The 23935-nt window shown below is 42.4% G+C and overlaps 1 protein-coding gene across 5 annotated transcripts in view; it reads right to left on the bottom strand.

The window, feature by feature from the left end:
• Positions 1-23935, bottom strand: part of LOC115620510 (polypyrimidine tract-binding protein 1) — a 217378-nt gene that overhangs the window by 15854 nt on the left and 177589 nt on the right. For 3 of the 5 annotated variants that reach the window (XM_030513772.1, XM_030513770.1, XM_030513773.1), the window contains 5 exons: positions 16651-16916; positions 5045-5362; positions 4288-4573; positions 3751-3944; positions 2792-2825 (listed from right to left, as the gene is read on the bottom strand). In XM_030513772.1, the coding sequence (XP_030369632.1) occupies positions 2792-2825; positions 3751-3944; positions 4288-4573; positions 5045-5362; positions 16651-16916 (1098 nt within the window). The remainder of the gene's footprint in view (positions 1-2791; positions 2826-3750; positions 3945-4287; positions 4574-5044; positions 5363-16650; positions 16917-23935) is intronic. The other 2 variants (XM_030513769.1, XM_030513771.1) reach the window with 1 other exon arrangement.

Here is a 23935-nt window from a genome sequence, read left to right as displayed (position 1 = left end):
ACAATGCAACAACCAGCACGAGAACGACAATTCAAACAGCAAACCCCATTAACTTTACAAAGTTAGTTAAATTCATTTGGCAAACAGACAGACAGACAGACACACACAGAGAGACAAAGAGACAGACAGACACACACGCAATGACAAAAACTCGCCTGCCAAGTTGCGTAATGGCTGGGGGCAGGGCGGGGCAGGGCAGGGCGTTCCACCAGCAACGAAAAGTCACAAGTAAATTTTATTTCAATTGTAAAGCAGCAAAAAGTTTACAACATGTGTGTGTGTGTGTGTGTGTGTGTGTGGTCTGTAAGAGTGTGCACAAAAGGACAAATACATATGTACAACCACAACAATAACAACAATGAGGACGGCATAACACGACAGTGGTTTAGAAGCGTCCTTTATCAGCCAACACACACGAAATAGCGAGCTCATTTTTCAAAATAATCGGCTTCTTTTTCAGATACATATAGTATTTTCTCCATTTCAGATGAGTTACTTTATGTGAGAGAGAATTAAAATTGAATTCGACCTATGTATGCATTAAATTTATTTCAAAGTTAATTTTAATTTCTTCTTCATCCATTAGAGAATTGCAGAAGTGTGACAAATTTGTAGACTATTGCTTAAGGAATTGTTCAAGGATCTTAATGAAGTTCGAAATATACAAATAAGTATTCGAGATTGCTTGTCACTAATGACTTGTTGTTTACTGAACTGAACTTAAATTTAAAATAGGGAAAATGATTTAAATTTGAAAAATCTTCGTACTTACGAGCATATTTAATTTACTGATGGCAATAAAAAAGTTTATTATTAGTTTCGAGCCACTGTGCGAAGGCAAGCGACGGACGAGGACGAGGACTACAGCAATGGCCATGGCAAGCGCAACAAGCGCAATGATAACTAAATAAATGGACATTTTTATAGCTATGCACTTCCGCACTCAATCTTTTGTTGTGTGCGTCTGTGTGGGTGTGGGTGTGTGTTTGTGGATATGGGTGTGGGGTAGGATAAGCGCATGTTGAAGCATGTGTTTTGTATATGCAAGTTAGTAGACGCGTCGCACAAGGCGCCAACAATGGAGTCGAGCCCGAGAGCCACGAGCACACTTAATTCATGTAATTTTACATACACATGAGCACATGTCACACATTGTGTGTTTCTGTATGTGTATGTGTGTGTGTGTGTGTGTGTGTGTGTGCGTGCAACACGATACAAAGATGTGAGTGCAAGTGTGCGGCCGCTGGTGTGCGGTTTCACTTGTTGCCTGGAAGCCGAGAACAACGGCAACAGCAACAGACACACAAAATGGGTTTTTAAATATATTTTCATTTTCATTGTTTTACAATTTGTAAGCACAACTTATGAGAGGATAACGGCAGTGCCTTTCTGTGCGCGTATGTGTGCGTGTACGTGTGGATTTGGATGTGGATGTGGATGTGCCTACGAATATTACGTGTGCGTTTGGCCAAAACTATTTCAATTTCGAATTGCTGATGGATTTGCGTGGCCAAGCAAGCGCCAGGCAAGAGCTATTAGAAAGTCATTTGTAGTTGGGAATTGGCGATACAATAAATATAAATGGAGTATGTGCTTTTGCTTTTTTAATGCCTGCATCCAGCATCCACCTTCGCTGGACACTGCTGTTGCTGCCTCATGTCTCTTAATGCTCAGAAGACTTGCAGCATCGAGCTCGCCCACGATATTGTAAAACAATATTTTTATGCGCCACACATAAAGTGGTATTATGGCTTGAGCTCGCTGTAAAAGCGCACGAATATCCTGTTTGCACATCGCACCTCCACTCTATAAAGTCCACGGCAAGGTTTATGGGTGCCAGGAGCGGACAACAACAACACAATTGAAGTGTGCATTGTCCGAATCATAAACCGATGGTTGGCTTCCTTGCCGTAATGGTAGTTTGATCACTACTAAGCCTGTAATATAGAGAGCTGACATAGGAATGCATGGTTACCTGAAGCAAGGATAATGAAGATGCTGGATTCTGATTCATTGGTTTCACAACAATTCGAACAAAGCGGAGTATATGCACTTTAGTTCCACTTTGGCATTACATAGAGACTACGAAACTATATATTCGATTAAATAAATCTGGGATAATAGACCTAATACGCTTACATTGTCCTGCCAACCCTTAACCAATAAGCCCCTTGTTGATTTTTGTGATTATCAACAAAAACAAATGGATTCTAAGAACTTTACCGTTTCATGCCTAGACAAAAAATTGTAAGTTCTCGTTGTATAGTTTCCGTAAAGATAGGGATCACCAGCACATTAGCGGCTGTGCTCTTGTAATCCATAAGGACAGGATCACCCAAGGTCACAGTTCTAAGTATGTAGATAAGGACAGTTCTTTATAATCCTCGAAGTGTTGCCTTCACAAATCGGTGATTTGTATGATTTATATTTATATAAATATTTCAATAAAAGGTGGTGGAGTGGGACAGCTACAATGAATGTTGGAATTTTAGCTTCTTGTTTGCGTCGATCCGAGTCTATACATAATTAAGAATCAGGTATGTACTACTTAAAAAATAGTTGAAAAGTATAAATAAATGACAGATATTGAGAAAGTGCAGAGGCCAGAGCCAAGCAGTAGTCAGAGGAGGATGAGGAAATTTAGAGGAATAGGCCTTTGACTGTTTTGGATGGAAAAGCTGCAAGCTCCACATTTGACTTGCTGGCTTGGCCCTGTCGCTGCACTTTGAATAGGAACATAAAATTCGATATCGGTATTTAATAACTAGTATTCTGTTTTGTGCAGACATACCAAAGAGGGTAAAGAGAGCATCAGGCGTGACCATCTACAGAGAAAAAGAGAAAATAGAAGTTGTTGTCAGTTAGCGAGAGTTTCGTTTTAGGGTGCGTGTCAAAAATAAATACAAAAACAAAAAAAAAAACAAAAAAAAAAAAAAAACAACCATACTTTGGCATTAAGAGGATTATATAGTAAGTCTGGGTACAGACCAGTAGTTGCATACTTGACAAACGCGCTTAGGCAGAATCTGTGTAGTGCAGTGCAGTGCAGTGTATTTTCAAAAAGAAAGAAAGGCGCAAATTCATCTGCGCTTGAAAAAAGGGGCGATTAAAAACTTATTAGACTTGCGATGCACTGCTCTGAGCTATGCCAGAGGCTTGATGAAGTATTTAGTTCTGATTGCGTTTCGTGTTGAAAGGCATTCCATAATTGAATGCAAGATGCAATTTGTTGAATGTTAAATACTGAATGCAGGGGGGAGGGGGGACGGGCAAAGTGTTTGCCGAACGAACTGGGGAAAGTCAGTTTTAAATAAAAACTGTGAGAGGAAATAAATGAATTTCACTTGTTGTTTACTGACGAAAATGGAAATGTGAAAAAGTATAAATAATTTTTAATTTGTACGAGTATGTACTATATGCAAATGAAATAGGAGTCGGAAAAAACATAAACAAATCAAATATACAATATATATGTAAATAAGGAATGGCGCGTTGATTGGGAAAACCACCTCGCGCCACTAATGAATTGAAAATTGTAGGCGAAACGAGCAAACTACTCTGTAGTTACAGTACAAATTCGAATTCGAGTACAGAGTTATACGAGTATACGTGAGGGAGTTGAAAGAGATTTACGATATTACGGCGCTGGGCGGGACTGCTACAAAGTACGGGCATAGTTTATTTATATAGTATGTAAGCACGAGTATATTATACATAGTACGAATAAGAGAACCTTCTTACTACACTTACCTCCTCATTTAAATTCGAAACGAGCAACACATTTGAGTAGCCGCGCATGGTGGGTGCGGCCGATTGCAGGGCGCCGCTGTTGGCCAGCGAGAAGGCCGCCAGGTTGGGCAGCGCACTGCTGTAGCCGCCGGTGAGGGGCGTGCCGAGGCCCAAGGCGAAGGGCGGTAGTACGCCAGGTGCACCTAGGCCATTCACTGCAGAGGAAGAGCCACAGAAGAGAGAGAGAGAGAGAGCACAAAGAAAGGGAAAAAGAGAGCGAAATGAGTAAGATGCAGGAAAGAATTGCGTGTTGGTGTTCGATTAGTAGCGTGCGCCTTAAGCTCTAGACGAATCGATAGCAAGTGTAAAGCCAACAGAGTCAAATTAAAATCGAATCGCCAAATTCATGGAAGCATGTAGAGCAAGTGTGTGTGTGAGCGTGTGAGTGTGTGAGTGGGTGAGTAGTAGTATGAGTGTGACGATAGTCGGTCAGATAGTTAATTGTTTGTGCAAACAAAAACAAAAATGAAAAATGGGAAATTGTTCCGTTCGTGTTACCTATTTTATCACCTGTTAGTGAGGGGCGTTGACGAGCGGCAATCAGGAGCAGATCGTTGGTATTCATCAGACCGCCAGCGGTGGGCATTAGGTCGACTCCTGGCTCGCCTGGCGGAAGCGCAGGATTCGTGAAGTCACGCGACTTGTCATTGTTGTATTTAACATTTAGAGCGGTCAGCTTGCTGTTGTCGATGCGCAAGGTGCAGCAGCCGTTGTAAATGTTCTGGCCATCAAGTATGGACTTGGCGTGCTGGGCCGAGTGGGCGTCGGGATATTGAATTAATGCCTGCAAATAGTACAAGTCGGGCAGTGTATATTGGAGGACAGTAAAAGTAAGTAAGAGGGCTAAGCTTTCCCAGCAAGTCTACGAAAAAATGCATTTCAATTAAGTATGTCTGTCTGTCTGTATAAATGCAGGGATCTTCGGAAGGTATAAGAGCTAGAGTCCGCTACAGGACAAGTATATGAGTTCCTTTTGATGCACCCCTCCCACTCCCATGCAATGCGCTTTTATTGTTTACTTAAACTACTAGTTGTAGTACATGGTATATGAAAAGTGTGAAGTCTTCACATTTGGTATCTTTGTAGAAGATTCTTTGGAATTTCGATCCAACATTTAGCAATTGGATTGTGACATGGATTTCGCGCGTCTATTAGGGTCCCATATTCTCCATGTAAATATATCTGATGTGGGTTTGCCACGCCTCCCTTAACCTACTTAGTATACATATTTGGGCCTTTTTTGTTGCTTGCTTACCTGGAATGAATTGTTCTTGGTGAAGGTGACGATCTTCAAGACCTTGCCGAAGCGCTGGAATATCTGGTGCAGAATGTCCAGCGATACGGGATACATCAGTGATTCGACAATGACGCGCAGCACGGTGTTGGGTCCCCCGGCGTTGGTGTTATTGCCAGCATTCACGGCGTTTGTGTTGTTCGACAAGACGGCAACAGTGGTGGTGTTGTTCTCGACGGAGTTGGCATTGTTGCTGGTCACATTGGCGACGGCGCAGAGTGGCAACGGGGAGCCCCCGGCGGGCGACTGTATGCGATAGTCGCTTGGGACTATGGCGTTCTGCAAGGAAACGAAAAGAGAAATGCAAATGTATGAGACATAACTCAATTGGAAGGGAGAAGATGCTGCCAAAATGCCAGCAAAACGTCAGCGGAACGTGTCCAAAACGCGAAACTTTTATTAGTTAAACGCCGCATACAAAAACTTCGCGCATTAATCATCAAACTTGCATATTTCCTCAATGCTTCAAAAGCACACAAAATTTATGCAGTCGGGCAACTTTTAAAGTAGAAAGAGGAGAAAGAAACGACAGCAAGGCAAAGGCAAAGAAAATATGCTAAATATTTTCACAGCACGCCAACGAGCAGTCAAAAGGAAAAGCAACAGCGGCAGCGGCAGTGGCAGTGGCAGCGGAAGCAACGACCAACATAAATCTCAATCAAAATCAATAATATCAAGTATCGTAATAATAATAGGAAATCAAAAGTAATGGGAGGGAGACGAAGCGAAGGGAAGCATCGCAGGCGATGAGTGGCGGTAGAAGAGGCAACCTGAACGTCCTTCTCCACAGCTGCCTTTACCTTCTTCAGGAAGCTGAAGCAACTGAGGCCCGAAAACTTCTTGTATGAAATATACACGTTCTATCGGAAAACAATTTAATGACATTCGGAAGTAAATTTATTCCTATTCGTGCTGAATTTTGATTTCGAAAATCATAACGTAAACACATTCGGCTCGCTTGCTCGCTCGCTTCCTCGCCAGCTCCTCTGTGCCTTGCCATCCCCTTTTGTCGACCGATGCGTTACAACGCGTTTTTGTGCGTTTGCCAGCGGATGGCAAGAACGGTCGGTCGGTCGGTCGGTCGGTTGGGCGGTCGGGAGGTCGGTTGGGCGGTCGGGAGGTCGGGCGGCAGGTAGTTAGGACAGCTATTGCTCTTACTATTGCCTATACAAAGACATGCCACAAATCTACCCCAAGCGATGTGTGTATGTAGTCGTATTCTATATGTTTGTATGATTTTCCTTACTTTGCTGCTAGATAAATGTACACTTTCGAAACAAAGACGGGCGTGTGTTTTTTGTGTGTGAGTGAGTGGAGTGTTCGTGCTCTACTGCCAAGTTTATAAAAATAATAAAAATTGATTAGAATTTCCAGGGCGAGGAGGAGCCCATGGCAGCGACTAGACGCCATGGCGTATGTGTAATGTGTAGCTAGCGATGATGCGGCTGCTTCGATTGCTCACCCGACGCGTCGGTGATTCTGCCTCTGCCTAGCTTGTGCGTGACACAGTGGGATGCCGAGAATCAAGTGCTACGCCATCGACATCACCATCGCCATCGTCATCGTCATCAGCCGCGTCGTCTCTGACAACTGTAATTTGATACTTCACTTTGGCTGATTATTATGGCGACGATGACGCTGATTGTGTAAAAATTGTAATGTAATTGTAGAAAAGGAAAAATACGACATGGCTTGGTCCTGCATGTGCAGGCAGTGTGGCATGCGACATGCGGCAGTGCATAATGCGTGCTTATGGATCTGAATAGGTGTATGTGTGTGTGAAGGTGTGTTTGTTATGTGGACGTTCAAGTGTTTAAACTTTGTTAACTGCCTGTCAAGTGGCAATTGCAAGGCGTTTATGTGTGCTCATAATTGCGCATAACTTTGCCAGGACAACATAGGACTCTCTAGACCTGCTACAACTCGCCTTGAAATGGAGAAACATACAAACAACTACTACTGCATACGTACGAATACATACGAGGAGCCCACAATACCAGTATGTACAATATGTTAATTGCAGCGGCAATATGTTAATTGCAGCGGCGGTCAAACATTGCGACAGTTTGCGCTATTTATGGCTTTATAATAATGAGCAGACCGAGCAATCAAGTGCTCCCATGCTCCTCCTTCCTTGCCACATTTGTCTAAGCCATTCTAATTATCTGACAGACAAGCAGACAAACAGACAAGCAACTCCTACTGGCCAACTGCTAGCACCACCAACAGCATTAAACATAACAAATTATATGCTTGGGTATCTAGTCTTGTGGGGGTGCGTTCATGTAAGTGTGTGCACGTATATGTGTATGTGTGGGGGTGTGGGTGTCGGTGTGGGTGTGCATGCATATGGGAGAGGGCTAAGCCTTCTCGCGGTTTTGTCTGTTAATGAGTCAATTGTGACCGGCTGTTGTGGCCGTTGCTGTGAGGCGTTTTGTGGCATTGATTAGGAAGCAAGACACGTACAGCAGATGTAGCCTAGAAACGATTTCTTATTAATTTACAATCATTTTTTCGATATACAAATTTTTCAATAAAATGCAAGTGTTCTTCCAATCACCGATTCCAGTTTCTCAATTATATCAATTACATATATATTTTATTTGTGTACTGACCAGCTTAAGTCTAAAACAAATTAACTTTTCCACAAAAAATAATCCGTGCTGTATTCAAACAATATGGAATTACTTATCCCGGTATAACATGATAAAGAGGATCAAAGCCAGGGCATGGAAGTGTGGAAGTGTTTATTGCTTTTGATTTTACTGTAGAGCTCTGCATCTGTTTTGGATCGATACATTAAAGCCTTTAGTTTGCTCAACTTTATTATCAGTGTAAGTACGCTAATGTACACAATAAATAATTACGAGTAAGCAAAGTTGATAAGCCAAGAGCCATAAATGCTGATAAGTGCATTTATCGATCGCATTGTCTGCGTCAATGGTTCATGCGCGCGCTCATGAGTATATGTGAGCGCCATAGTTGACCACAAAAGTCTTTTAATTAGGAGTATACGCATAGCATATGCCAAAATATAAAGTTGTAGATGTCAAGGGCCAGTGGAATTTCCCCCCGGACTTTAAAAAGTAAGCCGCACTCAAAATTATTGACAGTTTATTTTTCCCTTAAAACAAACCAATCCAAATAAAGAGGGAGCAGCATTTGTTGGACATATTGAAGGCAGTCCACTGAGAGTAGCCACAGTTTTGTCTATAAGCGTAAATGACAAAAGCTTTTAAGCCAACTTTTGCAATGTTTACGAAAAATAAAAAACCAATCATCTTAGCAGAAGACGACAAGAAACGCTCGATTTTTTATTTTCCCATATTGTCTATGAGCAGATTGGTGGCGGCAAAGACGCTCCTGGTTTTGAATAATGATAATAAACGTGAAAAAAAATACAGTACACAAAAAATGCAAAAACAGTGGCGAAGCTGTGAGGGACGGGTAGGAAAGGACGGCACTTTAACTTAGCGCGATGCATAAATATTTTTGATTCATAACTGCCCCGTTCGCAATGCACCCACATTCTTCGGTTGGTCATTGGCTCGTCCTGCAAGCCAGCAAGTTTATTTTCATTGCAATGTCATACGGTTGCACTTGAGAGCTTACTTTTTGGGTTAAGCGACTCTACTCTTGAGCGGCGCTACTTACGAGCAGGCAGGGGCAGGCGAAAGGATGAGGTAAGGCAAGCAGCTGGGCGAGTACTTGCGAGCATCTGAGAGCAACAGGATGAGAAGGACACCATTGACTGGTGTGCCAGTGCTTGAGGCTTGAAAAAGTGCCAAAGTGTCGCACGCGGCCGTACACGCTTGCCAAAGTGGCCCAGGCAACTGGCTTAAGTGCGACAATGGAGTGGGGGTGGGGCACAAGGCTCCCACCAAGGGACTCCCACACACTGTGCTCCGTGGTCGCCTGCATGCATGCGCTGCCAAGGAGCAGCTGAAATTCCTCTTTGTGTGCACTAAAAAGTTTTCTCTCGTTTTTTTTTTTTTTCTATTTTCTTCTTTTTTTTGCCGATGTAAGTTATGAACTTGTGTAGTTAAGTTTTAAAGCTAAGCTGCGGATTATGTATTACTTTGCCGTGGTTTCTTGCGGTTGCTCATGGAAGCTGCTCCTCCTCCTCTTCTCCTCCTATTCTACTCCCCCTGCTCGCATATTTTTCTGTAGCGCTCTTTGTGTAAGTTGTGGCGTTGAGTTGAGTGGCAGACAACTCGAATGTTTGTCTGTTTTGCTGTTTGTTTGCCAACTTGCGTGGTTTTTATGGTCAAGCCAACAAACTTGGCATTCTGTGTTTTTCTAAGTAGTCTAGGTTCTGTGCACTTTTTGTGGCCTGGATTTTGAAGTAAGAGTGCAATATTTGTGCTATTTATGCCAACAGATTTAATGCTCGGCTAAGAGAGCCAGCCATCAGCTCACAAAAAAGGTACAACAAGAAGCTTTGCTTTAGAAGGTGTCCCGGAAAGTTTGCATAAATAAATACGTGAATAAAGTCTAAAACTAAGTGAACAGACGCACAAAAGGGAGAGCGATTTGCAAAAAATGTTGCATATTTTGAGGGGAGCAGAGCAGCGCCCAAACGAAAAACTAATCTATACAATGAAAATATTGACGCACGACTTGAAAAGTCATGCATTTGGCATAACGTTGTTGTTCTTCTCGATGCTGCTCTTGCTGCTGTTGTTGTTCCTGCTAAGCTGAGCACAAATATCCGCACGTACGCCCGTCCATGTGCTTATGTGTGTGTGTGTGTGTGTAAAACAATGTAATTTAAATCCATTTTCAACACGTCACCAATCAAAATGGCAAAAAGCTTTAGCGGCAACATGAGTGTAAGCAAACAGAGCACAACAGCATGAACAGAGTGGAGCAACCAACAACAATGCGCATAACTCAAAGGATCAACAAGGAGCGCATTTCGCGGCGCTGTTGTGAAAACAATAAGATTAGCTTACTTTTGCTTTCGACAGACGAAGATGGCGGCGGCAGAAAAGCAAACGTGAAAACAACAACAACAACAACTACTACGACAAAGAAAAACAAAAGCAGCACATAGAAAAATAAACAAGGAGCGCACGCAGATAGAGCCACGTCCGCAGACGCATATGTAAAGTTATTTGCTCGACAAAATCCTTTAACTGCACACGCCTGAGAGTTAGACAAATAGCGGGCAACACATAAATCACCAGTGTGGGTGTGTATGTGTGTGTGTGTGCGTGTGTGTGTGTGCGTGTGTGTCTCATAGGCTTGCCGAAAAGGGAACGGAGTGCTACTCAAACGGAGCTTCATGATGTGCCCGACTGAATGGCTTGCCATCGACAGCTCGTCAAACACGGCAAATTAAATAAACAGTAATTCCGCTTGCGCGCCTTCATAGTCGTATATAATGTATAGGCGTAATATCCGACGATGAGCGACGTATTGTGAGGTGTTTTCCGCAACTTCTACATATATACTATACATGCAAGGCAATACACAACACCCCGATGTCTTGATCTGCGCTTTTGGTAAGCTTTTGCTAATAAGGTTTATCCTTTTTGTGGCTTAATCGCTTGACATTTGTATTAGTTGCCTGAGCGGCATCTGCGTAGAGGTGTTAACTGTGCTTTGATTGGTCTTAACTTACAGTAACAATGCTCCAAGTCTTAGCGACAATAAGACGAACAAGCTTGGCGACCACAGACGTCAAATTTAGGCCGTGCAACAAAATTAATCTCATTTCGTGTTCGGCATTAATGTTGGCGTGATTTTTGCTGATATTTTTTCTATTAATTGACAATTGCTGACGTTGGGGTTTTGTGTGAGCATGGAGACGTTAATGCGAGGCTTCTTTCAGAGTCTTAGACTTTAATGCACATACTACAATACGTTCAACTGCCATGTTTGCTACAAACGGGCAGCTACAAACAATATTGAATTGGTGCACATATTTGTGTTGGCTAGTGCCATCTTACGAGCAAGTGCTATGAAGAAGAAGAAGCTGAGAGCATCTTATGGAATAAAATGTTAAACTCAAATCCGAACCGATCGTCCGAATATACGTATGTTTGCAGACTTAAGCTTAGGTTAAAGCAAGAATTTCATTCTGCGGCTGGAGGGTTTGTCGAATTACTTCCTTTGACAACAAGTTTTGGTTTTATATTCTGTTTCAGACATTTCCTCTATGTATTTATAACAAAATGGAACGCATAGAGAAATATTGATGTCCAGCTGAGAGAACAGCTTTAAAATTTATTGCATTTGTACTTCACTTCCATAAAGTGAAATCAAAGGGGAATGTGGTTGCCACTGCACTTGTGAGTGGTTACCTGCTGGCCGGCTGCACATCCGTATGTTTGTGGATTTATTTGTACGTACATATTTGTGTTGTAGCTTGCAATTGAATTTAATCACAAGGTAACCTTATCACAAAAGGGAAAACGAACACCTGCTGCAATGGCGCACAGAAGGAACATAGACGGAACACCCACATAACAGCACACACGAACACACACACACACGTGCCAAACATATGCATGCACATCGGGCAGACCATGGAGACCTACATATATGTATGTGTATATATATAGTATAATAAATATCTGGCTAGCCCCGCTGTTTGTTGTTGGTTGTAATCAGTGCATTTATGGCCAGCGCTCGACGCTTCTGCGGCCGCCGTATTAACGGCTAAGTGCAGTCCTGTGGCCGACGCATCGGCACATCCACGTGCTTGACCTGCACTTTGTGTTGGGATGTTGCCGTTGTTGCCTCAGTTTTATTTGCTGCTTTTAGTGCCGTTTTCTTTGTTGCCACACAAGTGCCAATTACGATTATTACTGAAATTACCGCCGCCCAAAGCATTAATCGGGAATGATGATGAACGCCTTGCTTAGCCATAAAGCTATTAATCAATTGTAATAATCTATAAATGCAGAACCCTTTTAGGCGCGTACACAAGCCTCTTGAAAATGTTACACTAGAGACGTACTCTGGATGGCATTTGTTTGAAATTAAATTTCAATCTGCTTATTTGTGTACCCTGTAGCCCAATCGTGCAAAAGAGTATATTATATTCGAGCAAAGTACGTAACAGGCAGAATGAAGCAAATTATCAATCTATCTAGACCTGCAGTTCAAACCGACTAAGTCCACTTACGCCTAGCTTGGTAGGTACGAAATACGAGTTAATTTTATTTGATTGTATAGCGGCGTAACTTTTGTTTGGGTTCAGAGTATTTCACTGTTCAGCTTGCTCGACTGTAGCATTCACTTTTGTTTCTTTGTGGCTCCTGCCTCTTGTCGTTGTCGCTGTCGTTCCCATCGTCCCAAGTGACTGTCAACCCTTTGTGTGACGCGCATTGGGCCAGCTCAAAAATTAATTTATCAAAATTACACACAAACGTATAGAAGGACCTGGGAGAGGACCGGAAGAGACGCAGACAGAACGACAGATGCACAGTTACAGTTACACACAAAACAATCACATGTCAAATTTGAGCTCTGAACAGAGACAGGCACAGGCAGCGTCACGGTTTGCCGCAAGAGTTAAACAATATACACACAAACAAACAAAGAAAATTTTGGGCAGGGTCGATGAAGAAGGAGCTGAGGGTTCTTGCTTTACGAATGGTTAGCGTTTGGAGGGCAGCTTGTTGTGGTTGTAACCTCAAATGGGAGACCGCGTGAACTCCAAATGCATTTATCTTCATTTCTTGATGGTAAGTAGTCCACAAGAGAATGTCCTGGGCTTGTCACTGAGGCGAGTATCGTGTGTTTGCCTATTTTCGATACAGCCTAAGACGCGCAGTGTCTTATTATTGCTGATGTTTTCTTTAAATCAGCTACCTCCTTTAGATTAATACATAAGTTATTAAGGCCAGGGTCAGACAGACAATTAATTTTCACAGAAGCTCTTCCAATTCTTAGAGGAGGCAATTAAGGAGCGAAAAAGGAAAATAGCTTTGTTGTAACTTTTCATTTAGTATGAAAATGATATTCTTTGAGACGAATTCGAGAGCAGTCTGTCTGGACACGCTATTTTATATACTACAAATAAAAGCCATGGCTGTCTCCTAGCTACCATTTGCCTCCCTACAGCTTCCGATCTAATATTAGCTGAGGGAGTGTACAAAACTTCAAAAGATCCATGTTTCTGAACCAATCTGTAGAGAAATTGTACCGATATGACGCACAAAATTATTAGGTACACATATTCATAAGCAAACAAGTGAGAATGTTGCAGTCCAATGATGATGAGAACAAACTGATTTGTCTCCACAACTACTTTCCCTCGGTTATTATCCGATTATAAACAAGCTTCTTTATACTATATTTAAAGCAACAGACCATGTTAATCGAAGCAACGGAAGTACCTTTTTACATTTAATCAATCACTTGCATGTAAATATTCATCATCTATTTTTTGGAGAAGTACCGCGAATAGAACTAGTATATATACTAGTATGTACTCGTATATGCGCTGTAGGATTCTTGGATGAAGAAAAAAGCCGAGCAAATGTAGTGGCAGCAGCTCAAGAAGCAATGGCATTAGAGGTGGGGCGGATAGGGTGATAGGACGACATGACATATTAGAATCCTGCTACGCAACGCTCCAGCAACGGCAGAGGCAGCGCACGTCACCTGACTGCGAAATTGCCAACATAAATGTCAGTTGGCGCAGACATTTGGCGAGTGCCCTGCGCCACAATGTATGCTACAAGGATTGGTTTTTGCTGTTTCTTTTCTTGTCGCATTGTTTTATTTTCTATTTCCACGTTTACCGTTTCATTTTTCGGTTGCTCTGCGTCGGCATGCGACGCAATCACTCAGGCGGTGAAATCTTTAAATATATGTGTATATCTGTAACTGTGTGTGCGTGTGTATGTGTGCATGTGTGAGCAGATGATTTGGAAATCCTGTATTGCTGATTTGCTGCCGGCTCCCGACTGTCATGGCTTTGCTTTCATTTTTGTCATGCAGGTGCGTGTGTTGGGGTTAAGTCCCTTAAGGTATGCAATGGGACTCTTGTGTGAGAACGAGCATGTGTGTGTCTCTTAGTGCGTACATGTGTGTGTGCGCGCGTATGGCAACATAGTTTGCGGGCATGGAAACATTTTTGCATTTTTACTAGACAACTATCGACAGCAGCTACCTCACATGAAACCTCGTGGAAAATGTGATGCGAAAAAAATTAAGTACATTTTTGGGGTTTCCCATTACAGAGTTATGGGCCAATAGCAACATTATTAGCTGCACAACCCACTCCTCTAGTGTGGCCGAAGAAATTCGAGCGTCCATAGCGCCATAGCTGTAAGCGACATTTTTAAATATTTAAAACAAGCCACAGTCTGGTAAAGCGGTTAAAGCGACTCCAACTAGCAGACAAAGAGGTTTTTTCTTAGTTAGATATTTAAGTAAAGTTGCAGATATGATTAGTTTGGGCCAATTTATATAACATACGTAGGTATCTCTGAAGTAATTAAATAGGAGAAGACAGCTGTGTCGCATATAAAAATATGTTGTAACTGCAGCTTGTCATTCTGGACTGAAGGAGAGACGACTGTCTGAGCAAGAATGGAGGACAGTAACATGTCAAGTGTGGTGAGCAGCTGTTGCTGTTACATCTTTGTATGTTTTTCCCTGATTTTCGACTTCTTTTCTTTTGGCATTTCACATGTGATTTCTCTTAAGCATTAGCAGCTACCACATGCGAGGCTGCTGAGCTCAGAGAAGCTTCTTATCTGGGTTTTTGCACGCCATTGCTGCAGCGACAAATAAAAACACATACTATACTCGAATAACAAATGACAAACTGAGAAATATGAGGCACATCGCAACAAGAGCAGCAAGCACCAGCAATAACAAAAGGAGCAGCCAAGATGCTGTAAAGGCGACGAAGGCAATCAAGGCAATGGCGATGGCGATGTTTCAGGTGAATCCGAAGGAGACGGGTCCAACTCAACAAAAACCAATGAAGACAGTTGTTAAAATGCGAGGCCAGGCAGCAGGCAGCAGGCACCAGGCTACATACATGTACTACACTAAATAGAAGAGGAAAGAATGAAAAATAAGGAGGCAGGCTGACAATGCGGCAGAGTGGCGGCAACTGCAGACAAAAACTGAATGAAATGAGAAATTGTATAAATATGTTGGCAGGCAGAGAGGCGGGCGGCGGGCGGCGTGATGCGGGCGGCAGCAACAACAACATGCAGGTATACAAAAGATTAAGCTCGCATAGACAGACAAAAACATTCACACACTGATACACACACACACACACACTCACACTCTATCTTGCATTTAAAGCTATTTTCTACTAGAACAGCGTTGACTTTTCCACTTGCCGTTGCTGACGTTGTTGTTGTTGTGGTTGCTTTTACTGTTGCCGGACTAAAGCAACAAGGCCTTTTACTAGGATTAGTAGTTAACAAGAGAAATCAGGCGCCGCACACACACACTCACACTCACGGCAGAGTTGCCAGCCGCACAGCCAAAAGGTAATCAGTGAAATGTGACTATATTGTTTGGCGCTCTTAATGTTGTTGTTGTGCCACCTCAGTCATAAGCAGGCCTGCCCGCCAATGCCCCGCCTGCTACTTGTGGTGCTTCTATTGCTGCAGCAACCTTTATCCCCCCCTCACCGACACAACAGCAGCAGCAGCAACAACAACAACAAGTGCGTACCGGCGATCTCTTTTTAAGTAGTTTGCTTGTGGGTAGCTCTCGGGTTACATTGGGTTTCCGCAGGGGCTGTCACCGGGCCTGATGCGACTAATGTGATGCGCCATCAGATGGCACGCAAAGGTGGCAACACCGCTTTGGGTTTGTGCCAGCAAAGAGCAGGCGACAACAACAATAACTACTCACATGTATAGTAGAATAACAACAAGAGCTAAAACATTGCTCACTTTTTGTTCGAGCTGCTGCTTTCATTTAAGTAATCAAAATATGTTTTTGGCTTTGAGTACGTATGTGTGGAGCATCTGTGGGTGCCCGAGTGCGTCCTTCTTCTCTGTGTGTGTGGTTTTCATTTGTGTGCTTAGCCGAAACCCCAAAAACTATGAATTTGTCTGCCTTTGTCAACATATGTGTGCGTCTGTGTGTGTGTGTGTGACCATGTATATTTATTTGAAAGCTTTTTAAACCTTGCTGCTGACTTTGTGGCTTACGAAATTAAAATTAGAAATCGGTTTGCCCAACTGACAAATATCTCAACATTTATGAGCAGCTACGCCCGCCCTTATCTGAAAGTATGTGCACGAGTATGTGTGCGTATGCGTGTGTGTGTCTGGGAATTAAGTTGCCCAGAGATTGTAATTAATCAGGAGCTAGTAGCATTCGTCGTCGTACTCGAATTGTCCCACATAATGACCAAAATAGTTTTGCATATAAATCGTTGTTTGTCCAACTTAATTGCCAGATTAATCTTTCTTTAGGCATTCTTTCCTACGCCTCCTCTGAGCATTCGAACAACCTACTCGATTGCGAATAAGTTTAGCACAGGGAACGCAATTTTATACTAATCTACGAGTGGATCTCATATGGGTAGTAGTATTACGCAATATAGTAATCATTTCTCTTGTACTTACGTTATGACTTTGATCTGTTTTCAGTTCACGATGATTGGAGAACTGTACGTAGACCATGCGTCCACGCATCTGTGGCGGATTGACTGTGTAACAGGATACCATCGATGTTGCCGCAATCTCGTCGGCCATCTCGATAAATGCTTGATTCTTGCCCTTCAGTACGAGCACATTGGTGACACGTCCAAATGGGATTCCTAGTGCAATTACATCCGATTCTCCGGACTCGTTTGGAATGTTGCGCAAGTGTATGACTTTAGAGGCTTTGGCTGCAATGGAGGAAAGACAAATAAAGAACAAGTTCGTCAGTAAATTTGTGGCTTTGGTAATTCTAACTCTAGCTAATAGCAGAAGAGCGGTAGAATAAGCAAGCAAGGATAATGATTTCGAACAAAACGAAAACTTAACAAGATAAATCTTGATAGCATCGTTAATTTTATCAAATATGTATATTTTTCTAGATTTGAAATTGTGAAAATAAACTACCAACAGATTGTGTACAACGTAGATATCGCTGCAAGAGGGCAAGGAATACAACGGAATTAAAATACTCGTATCGCCAATGGATTAGGAATTTCCGAAATCTAAGCGGTATTAGAATTATGGGTAGATGAACATGTATATGTACTTATATTGACGTTTTACCTTGTGGATTCAGGGTATAAAATGAACTTAACTATAATTTCATAAGCTCTTTTGTTTATATTTGTCTTGCTAGAGAAATCAAATGAAAAGAGGCGCCTGCCTGGGAATGAAATACTTATATTGAGTGCGTTCTGTTTGATTCTTAGTTCGCTGTTACAAAGAACTTGTTATCAAATTAAATTTAATAATTGTTTAAAGAATACGACTCTTGTATACCCTGTACTCAATGGTTTGGTCTGCCGCTCCCCATTTGGGTTTTTTTTCTGTGTACTGAATATAAAATGCGCTTAAAATATTAACGCGAGTCACACGGCAGGCAAATGGCCGTTGGCAAAAAATTGTTTAAAAAAATTGTAACTTAATAGCAGTGGAGACTCGTGTGCCTCTCGTGTGCCTTTATCCGCCACTCTTTTACTCGCTTATTCTCTGCACTTCCGCTTCCGTCGCTTAATTTGTATTTTTGCGCCAAAATCACAGGATGCCCACAAAAGCGAAACAAATATAAACAAAATGCTTGATAACATGGCGAACGTCGCCACATTTGTATAAATTTTGCACAGCTAGGCGACGGGTGGTGGTGGTCAGGCGATCCCGAGCCTGAGTCCGAGCCCGAGGCCCGATATCGGCGATGGCGGCGGCGACGGCAATGGTGGAACGCATAAATTCATTCATTGCACACTTTCAACGGCTGTGAATAATCCACACGGCGACAATGTCCGTTGCAACGTGGCGACGTCGGCGGTACACAGACAGTATTTGAGGCTTTTAGGCTCTGTTCTGGCGCTTGTGTTAGTGACTGTCTGTGTGTGTAACTGTTCTGCCGTTGCTGCCTGCTTGACTCTTGTTTGTTATTTTTGCATAAATAAAATGCCCACGGTGCATTGTCTGTCCGGCTGGTTGGCTGGTTGCCTGACCGACTATGACCGACCGACTGACTCACTGGTTGGGTGCACAAATGGGATTTTAGGCTGCCTTTCCAGCTGCCACTCCCGCATCTGCCTCCGCCAGCGCCCCCGCCCCGCCTACTTGCGGCTCAGGGATTTCCGTGCTTTCATTGCCATTTCTACTGCAGAAAGTGCCTTAAATTTTTATAAACAAACCCAAACAAATTTGCAGCGTTGCTGACGCTCTTTATAACAAAAAATATTGTTGGTCCACGTTAAGCCGAAACAAGAGGGGTTTGTCCAACTGTTTGCTTGTTTAGTCGTCGCTTAGTCAACACTTGTTAATGTGTTGGTTCTACATTTTGTTGTTTTTGCTGCTGCAACATGCAGGTGCCATGTGTGCCACTACTGCCTGTTCATATGCAAATGAAGTGTCGCTGTAGATGTTTTTTGTTTCCTTTTTTCGTACATATGCGTGTGTTAGCAGTATTTACCGCACCTACCACACAACCAAATGCACCTGCCGTAGATAGTAGGCCAGCTTGTCGTTGCAATTAAACACTGTAGTGCTTGAACTGCCTTTAAAAGCAGGCGCAGAAAGGTTTGCGAAATTCTTTACGAATGCAATGGCGCGCACATAGAAAGGGTTGTCAGATGGAACAAATTGGTCCTTTATTGCTGGCAGGTTTCGTATTCTCTTCCAGATATATATACTCCCAGATACATATATACTTATGGAAAGAGTTCAGAATCAGATGGAACATAGGCTGGTTATGCAAATCAATAACTTCCTTAAAGATATTGTATATAAATACAAAGATAACACTTAAAATAATTATTTTAATATAAGTTGCAATACTTTCCTTTAAACAATGGAAACGCTTCAAGGAACTTTCTAAATAGTATTACTTTTATTCGGCGGCTCTGGGAACAAATTGGTTCCTCCTCCGTAATCTTTTGCTGCAATTGTTGGCCTGGTTTCTCCCTCACTACTATTTTAGGACTATCTCACAACTGTTGCCTCACTGCAGGCTCGACTCACAGCACCACTACTACTGCAAGTATACCGACACACCTCGTCCCTACCAAACAAAACTTTTCCTGTGTTGACCCCACGGGTCAATGTGCCAATTTATTACGTGCACAATGAAAAGGCACACGGCGAGGCAGCTGGCAGGCCCGACCGGACAAGAAAAAGAGTGCACCTTGTTCAACTTGAGGCAAAAGTCGAGCAAACTATGAACAGCCTCAGTAGTGCACTGTTGGGCTCAGACTCATATTCTGATGGGCCGGTCAGGTCAACATGGCCGCACTCGATGTTGAATACGACTAATCGGAAATTACACTTTTTGATTAGTTCGAAACGGAAATGGAGTTGAAACGAAATTATGCAACGAGCATGGTGTCGGCATTTCAGCTGTGCACAAAAATTTATTAAAAATCAATGCCTGACTGTTGGCAAGCGCCATAGTCGCTCCCCTTTCCACAACCCTTCGATGACCACCACTGGGACGGCAGCCGCTATAAATAACAAAAACTAAATAAAAATGAACAGAACAGCGCCGGAAATGTACTGCAGAAGACAAACAACAAATCAAGCGCCTTTCGGGCAGCTCCGACAAAAAAAAATCAAAAAATAATAACGTTGACAGCGAAAATATGTAAAACTATCGATCATGCATGATGACGTCGTCGTTGAGGCTGCCGGCCCCGAAAGCAACAGTAGAAAAGTTGTGGATTTTTTGACGTTTCCCCCATCAACAACAACTCAATTTATGTTTTGGGGCTAGCAGTTCCTTTTTTATGGCTGCCGTTGCCGTTGCTGTTGCTGATGCTGTTGCAGCTTTGGTGGATTTGCTTCAAATCGCAACAAAAGCGGTTTGATTGTGTGAAAACGAAAAACATCAGCGCAATGAGCGCAAATCGACAGCGAGCGAGCGAGCATTCGCATTCGCATTTGAAATCACATTCGCCTGGGGCCGTGCAGCATGTTCAATATTGCCACGAATCACAAAAGCAAAGTCATAATTGAAAAGGAAGATGGCGACGAGGCGATGTGGCGTTGTGGCGTTGTGGAGGCGGCAGAGACACGGAGAGATGAAGCGACGAATTGATGACGGAAAGCGCACCGGAAACATCCACAAACCCTCCCAGGAACTGTAGTTGAGCTGAAACTGAAACTGAAAAAGTGCAGCGACTGATGCTGATGACGAGCATGACGTCTCTGGTCCGTGGCTGCATTGAAAGCCCGGACTTCTTTACTGACTACTGAATAGCTGCTGCCTATTTTTTGTTTCTACTACTGGGAATTGGACCATGTGGGCTACTTGCACAGTGGCAGCAACAATGTCAGATGCGTCCTGTTCTGCACGTGTGTTAATTGTTGACTTGGTGAAATTTTGTGTGCTGTCTTTTGTGGGAAAAATATGTTTTTAATTAAGATGCCATTCAATAATGAAAATGGAAATAGAGCAGCTGCACCAACAGCAAGAGCATCAGCAACTCATTAATGTAATGTTGGGCTGTCAATATTTGCGTACGCTGCAATTTTGTAAAATCGTTTGTGGGAGGAGTGCTCTTTCGCGCTCTCCTGAAATTGACACACAAAAGACGCATTTCACAAAATAATTACCCATCAATAAAGGTTAACATTAACATGAAGGGCGTGGGGCAGCAAAAGCAAACGAAAATTATCATCAAATTTGTATAAATGGTAAAACGAGAGGGAGAGAGAAAGGGGTTGCTCTGTGGAAATTGAAATGACTCGGGTGTTTTTAATTTATAAAAAGCTTTTTTAAATGATTCCTGCGAAGAGTAAATTTTTTACCAAACATCTGTCTTTATACCGAGTAAGATATCGGAGTTTAAACATGTCTATTTCGACTTGTCTTATTATGCTACTTATATATGTATATACCTATATAGTATATATGCTTGCTACATACGAAATATGGAGAAAAGTGAACTTTTATGGTTAGATGAGAGAATATTGGAGTTATGGGCTAAATACTTGTATCTAAGCCGTATGTGCGTTTTGGACAGAGTAGAAAGCCTAATATTAGCTTGAAATCCAAAAATGAAACCAAAAAGTGGCACACCTCACACAAAATGGTTGAATTTGAATTTTTTCCAATCTCAAATCTACAGTTAAAAGAGTTTCAAGGATAGACAATTAATACCAGAACATTACAGAACAACATTACATTGCCAATTAAATGTAGCGCATTATGGTGGGAAGACGAAATTTGCATTCGATAATGATGTGCGACAGGTAAAAGAATATCAATCATACGCCCAGTTGCGTGTTAAAATGAACTGCGAAAAAAAGGAGTAAGGCTTAACTGTATTAATGTTACATAAAAAGGCTCTGTCCTCGAAGGAGGGACGGCCCAACACCCAGATCGGAATTCAGACAACAACAATTTCAATTAAACACACGCATTCATACAAACGCTCGTATGTGAAATGTAAATACCGCCCCAGCGCAAGCCTCAGAACAACCGAAACTTACAAGCCTTTTCGATGAGTTGCATGAAAAATGTATAAATAAATTATTTACAGCTAATTGAAAAGTTTACAAACTGTAATTGAGTTCGCGCACACACACCGACGCGCCCAACAGCAAACACACACGCATATGTTCATATTATAATGATTGGTCAGCTGTTGTCCATAGCGTATCGGACAACATGGCGTATGCGTAATAATTTGTGAGATCTGTGTGCGTTGCGTTCCATGCATGAACTTAATTAATGACAATTTAAATTCATAAAGCAAACACGCAGCGAAAAGCGTAAATGAAAATGAATGGAAAAGCGTCCGTCCCGTCCGCTCGACAAAAGCCACGCGCTGTAAGTGTTGAATGGTCAATGGTTTTACTGAAAGTTTGACGGACTGACAAATTGACGGACGGACGGACAGACTGACTGACCTATTGCAGTACGTAGGCGTGCATACATGCGAGTGCTCGTATTGTGTGGAAAATAAGTGCTGATTGTTAATAACAATTAAATTTATGCTTACATGGCGACATTTAATGATTTAATATGCGCGTGACGCCAATGTTTGTCTGGCCGGGTTACTGCTTCGCTGGGTGTGTCAATAGTCGGCCATATCCGCGCACCCTCACCCTCACTCGCACTTGTACACGCACACGCATAAGAGCACACACCCACATGGAAACGAGCAACATTAATTATGCGACAGTAAATTAGGATTTTACAAGCTCACACATAATAAATTGTAAATTGTTCGCTCTGGCCTATGTGTGTGTACGTGCGTTATCAATGGTGGTTAACGATATTTGCTTTAGCACGCCAATTCTTGCGCCCTATTCCTCGCTTTAATTTAAACACAACTTGCCGGGCATCATCAATAATGGGGAAACATTTCATAAGTATTTAAGCGCCGCCGGCAAGCATATTTGCACTTCCACTTTTAATTGAAAATAACGATTTTTCTCTGGTCTAGCATCCGCAAGAAGTGTAATTCATTAAAAAATGCTCAACAAAACCTACTCGCTCACATACAGACTCACAGCAGATGGAGAGGGATATGACGACCCGGACTGACATCTGACGCAGACGACTTTGCTGGCTGGGCCCGCAAGTCATCGCATGACGATGTCTGGAAAGATGAATGCGACGACGTTCGCGAATGTTAATTGCATTTCAATTACAAAAATAGTTTGCGCTCATATTTGTTTGCCCTGCCATTTAGCGGAAACACACCAGCTGGCGGGTGGGGCCACCCTACCCCTCGGCAAATCGGGCTATGCACTTTACTGAATGCACTTTATTCACAGTTCAGCCGTCTCTTGAATCCCTCAAATTTCCACAGCCCATTAGGTCGGTAGCACGGTTGGAAGTTTCGAGTGCACAGCTGGCAGTAGAAGTTACATACATTTCTGGGATGGTTTCTGAATACAATAAATTGAAATTCTTAAAAGGGTACAAGGGTTTACACTTTATTGCGAACGTATTTATGCAACACACAGAAGGAGGCGTGGCTGTCGTGGAATAACAGCTAGACTAACCCAACTTGGTACTCATATTCCCCTAAGTCCTACTTACAGGTCAAGTTTGTGCGATACTCCCTCGCTATCACTGATTTTTCATAGCTCCAGTAATTCTTGGGATTCTACGATTTAATAATAAGATTTTGTAGTTATACCCTTTTAGACAAAAAAACAGACTTGTTTATATATATTGTTTAGTTGTTTAAATCACTATCCATGTTTGTCTCCAAATATTTCCTAATTCCAAAAAATAAATGCAGGCCATATAACAAATTACCTAATAATGTAATACATTTTCGTAATTGAAATTGCCGCTGAACTTAGGTGAATTATTAGCACAAGGTCAAAAAAAGGTCCTGTATTCGTGACGTAAATGATAAATTACCACTCAAGATGGTAATGTAGTAGCTTATGCTGACATTTTTGGGGAGTGTGATTTTTCGCAGTGTGCTTACTGCAACGTTTTCAATGCACTTGGTTAGTCACACCAAGCACTGCAGCAGTCAGTTGCCTTTCGTCTGCTGCCATCCAGCAAACAACCGCCAGCAGGCCTCTTGTCGCGACCCACTGTAGTCGTAGTTAGAGGGACGACATACTATATAAATATACATTCTACGGAGCAATTGTATACATTATGAACACACAGAAACTTTTCTGCTTCATTTGTGTATTATAATTGCCAACTATTGTGCTGGGCTTCCTTTCGCAGTGTCTGTGCCTTTGCCATCGACTTGGCCTAAGT

Source organism: Scaptodrosophila lebanonensis, unplaced genomic scaffold (genome assembly GCF_003285725.1).
Source record: "Scaptodrosophila lebanonensis strain 11010-0011.00,11010-0021.00 unplaced genomic scaffold, SlebRS2 tig00000024-arrow-pilon, whole genome shotgun sequence".
NCBI lineage: Eukaryota > Metazoa > Arthropoda > Insecta > Diptera > Drosophilidae > Scaptodrosophila > Scaptodrosophila lebanonensis.
The sequence above is the reverse complement of the archived record's forward strand: the minus strand, read 5'-3'. Positions and strand labels throughout refer to the sequence as shown.